The sequence below is a fragment of the Lipotes vexillifer genome, unplaced genomic scaffold (assembly GCF_000442215.2).
Source record: "Lipotes vexillifer unplaced genomic scaffold, Lipotes_vexillifer_v1.1 scaffold6, whole genome shotgun sequence".
NCBI lineage: Eukaryota > Metazoa > Chordata > Mammalia > Artiodactyla > Lipotidae > Lipotes > Lipotes vexillifer.
The window spans coordinates 3,395,473-3,398,284 of NW_006799037.1; the positions used below are offsets into that span (position 1 = coordinate 3,395,473).

At 44.5% G+C, this 2,812-nt stretch overlaps 1 protein-coding gene across 3 annotated transcripts in view; it reads left to right on the plus strand.

The window, feature by feature from the left end:
* TEAD1 (TEA domain transcription factor 1) overlaps positions 1-2,812 on the plus strand; it is a 258,914-nt gene that overhangs the window by 245,823 nt on the left and 10,279 nt on the right. For all 3 annotated transcript variants that reach the window (XM_007471413.1, XM_007471414.1, XM_007471415.1), the window contains one exon: positions 2,541-2,681. In XM_007471413.1, coding sequence (XP_007471475.1) covers positions 2,541-2,681 — 141 coding nt within the window. The remainder of the gene's footprint in view (positions 1-2,540; positions 2,682-2,812) is intronic.

A 2,812-nucleotide genomic window follows, 5' to 3' on the forward strand; every position in this document is an offset into this window, starting at 1 on the left:
AACGTACATCCTTTTTTCAGTTTGATTTTTTTTTTTTTTTCCTTTCCCCAAGCAAATTTTTTCTTTTTTTTTTTTTTTTTTAAGTTGAACCTTGTTGGCCACAAACTACTCATAATAGTAAGAGCATCAATCCCACAAAGAACATCACTGGTCATCCCACCCCCACAAAACACCTGAGCCACTTCTTGGAGCTCTGTGTTCTCAGCTGGTGGCAGGACCCGCTCAAAGTTCTGAAAGGCCCTCTCTTAGTTCACAGCAGGTGATACCTGCCCTGCAAGGCCGGATGACAACCCAGTGTCAGAGCTCCTGTGTGCCTAGGATACACTGGTATCTTTCTGTACTGGAGGTTGGAGCCCACGTAGACTCATAGGCCTCTCTTCAGCCTTAAGGAGCTGAGATACAGATCTCAGGGTAAGACCTCCATCGTTCCCCGCTAAATTGCTCTCTCATGGAGCTAAATGTCAAACCTTTGAATGTGAGCAAAAGGCACACCTGGGCATTTTTAATTATTTGCAATTTATGCCCCATAAAATTCCAAAAAACAAAATGTGAGGGAGCAATACTAAATTTATGGATAATGTAAAACTGGACAAGTACAAGTAAAAGTAGATTGGAATCCCGTAACAGGAGCTGGACACTGGTTGTTAGTAGTTATAAGAAGTACCTAGAATAAGCTAATGACTATAGTTGAACACTTAATTTAGCTTTGAATTTCTTGGCACATAAGAAAAGGGAATATAAAGTATATTGTCCTTTTATTTGAAGCCAAGCATATTCGAAGTTTTGCCTAAGAAAATGGAGATTTTCCTGATACCCAATTCAAGAGGGAAATTGAAATAAAGATCCTTATTAAAAATATATATAGGCTGACCCAGGTCTTCATGGCGGTTAGTGCCTGTCAAGGTATTAAAATTAGCTAGCCAAAACGTGCCACACCTCGCAAGATACAGTCTCGTTGTGTGTCAGATCCCCCTCTCTTTCTCTGCAGCCACCCTAGTAGCCCAGGTGCCTCATCTGGAACGTCTTCCAGGCCTCCTGACACACCTCACTCATCCATTCTCACTCTCTTCTCAAGTCTCCAAGCTGTGGTCAGGGGTGCCTTTCTGGATTGCAGATCTGATCCTAAACTGTCACTGGCCCTATCCTATGTACTTAAAACTCGTATGTCCCTTGGTTTTAGGATGTAAGACCCTCCCCCCCCACCTCCCCAGCTACCCTCTCTCCTTGCTCTCTCTGTTCCAGCCTTGTTCTGGCCGAGCGCTTACAGCATGATCTACCGGCCCATGCCAGCGCTTCTCTCTTTGGATCTGAGCTGCGTCATCATCAGAAGCTTCCCTGACCCCAAGGGCTCCCTCCCCACTGTTTGTTCTCATGTCTCTGTGCCCGTCTCAGGAGTGCTTATTTCTGTTGCGATGTCCCCACTCCTAAATCTTAAGCTGTGTGGACTCGTTGATCCCCAGCTCCACACCCAGTGCCTAGTGTGCAGGAAAGTGTCAGTAGGTATTTGAGGGAAGGGGACCGTCCGTCAGTGATCTAGCCGCTGAAGCAGCCTCCCAGCCTCCCTTTGCAGTGAACATTATACCACGCTGAGACACTTGTCCTTGAAGCTCAGCTCTGATCACCTCACTGCCTTGTGTCAGCACTTTCAAGACGTCCCCATTTCCTACAGGATACAACCCATACCACTACTTAGTCCTCCTCTACCTGGGCCCTTGTGGCATTTCCAAACTCATTCCTCCCTGTCTCCTTTGTCCTCACGGTGTAGTTAGAATGAAGCACTCCAGGCTGTTTCTGTGCAAGCGTTCTCTCAGCCTTTCTCTGTATGTTCAAATCTTAACCATCCTGCAAGTAAATACCCTTAATTGAAAATAATATTTCCATTGTCCGAACTGAATACCTTTGACATGGTACTTATTTTCTATCTAAATTAAAGCTATTTTCTGTACATCCCATATTGGCTTGTAGTCCTGTATTGTTTCTAGCATGAGCCTCACTAAGTAATCATAAAAATATGTTAAATGAGTGGGAACCTGTATTAATTATTTTGCATCTTTGTAAGCCAGTCTTTAATAGGAACCATTTCCCCTCTGGGTGCTGTAATTTGTTAATGAAGTACCTATTTTTACATATATAACAAAGGGCCAGTCAGCTACAGATTCTCCTGTTCTTTTAACTGTATCTACAGATTAGTGAATATGAATACAATTCATATACTGCTTTCTGCACATATTTCAGAGACCTCATGAATGTCTTATTACAAGGATATATAGTATTCTATACTGAATGCAAGAAAGTAAAATGGAACATACATACAGCATGTCATTATTTCAAGGGAAGACTGCCCAAACTAGCATTCTCTTCAAAAAATAACCGATGACCCACAGAACTTGTTTCTAGCGGGGCGTCACCTCACCACCTCTCTGAGCCACTCCGGCCCTCTACTGCCCTCCAGCCAGCATGGTGGAGGTCTTACCCGGGTGGTTACTGCTTTGACTCCTGTGATGAGAGAATAATCCCCACCTCCATCTCATTTCCAACAGGCGGATTTAAACTGCAGTATTCAAGATGATGCCGGGGCTTTTTACGGCGTGACCAGTCAGTATGAGAGTTCTGAGAATATGACAGTCACCTGTTCCACCAAAGTTTGCTCCTTTGGGAAGCAAGTAGTAGAAAAAGTAGAGGTAAGTTGGCCTCTGTATGCTGGAACCTTCATTCAGGGCGGCCTGTCGCCTTCCTTTAAAACTAAACTGGGGCAGAGGGTTTTATTTTTCTGGTGCCTTCTCCTTCCCCTCCCACTCTTCCCCGCCCCCCC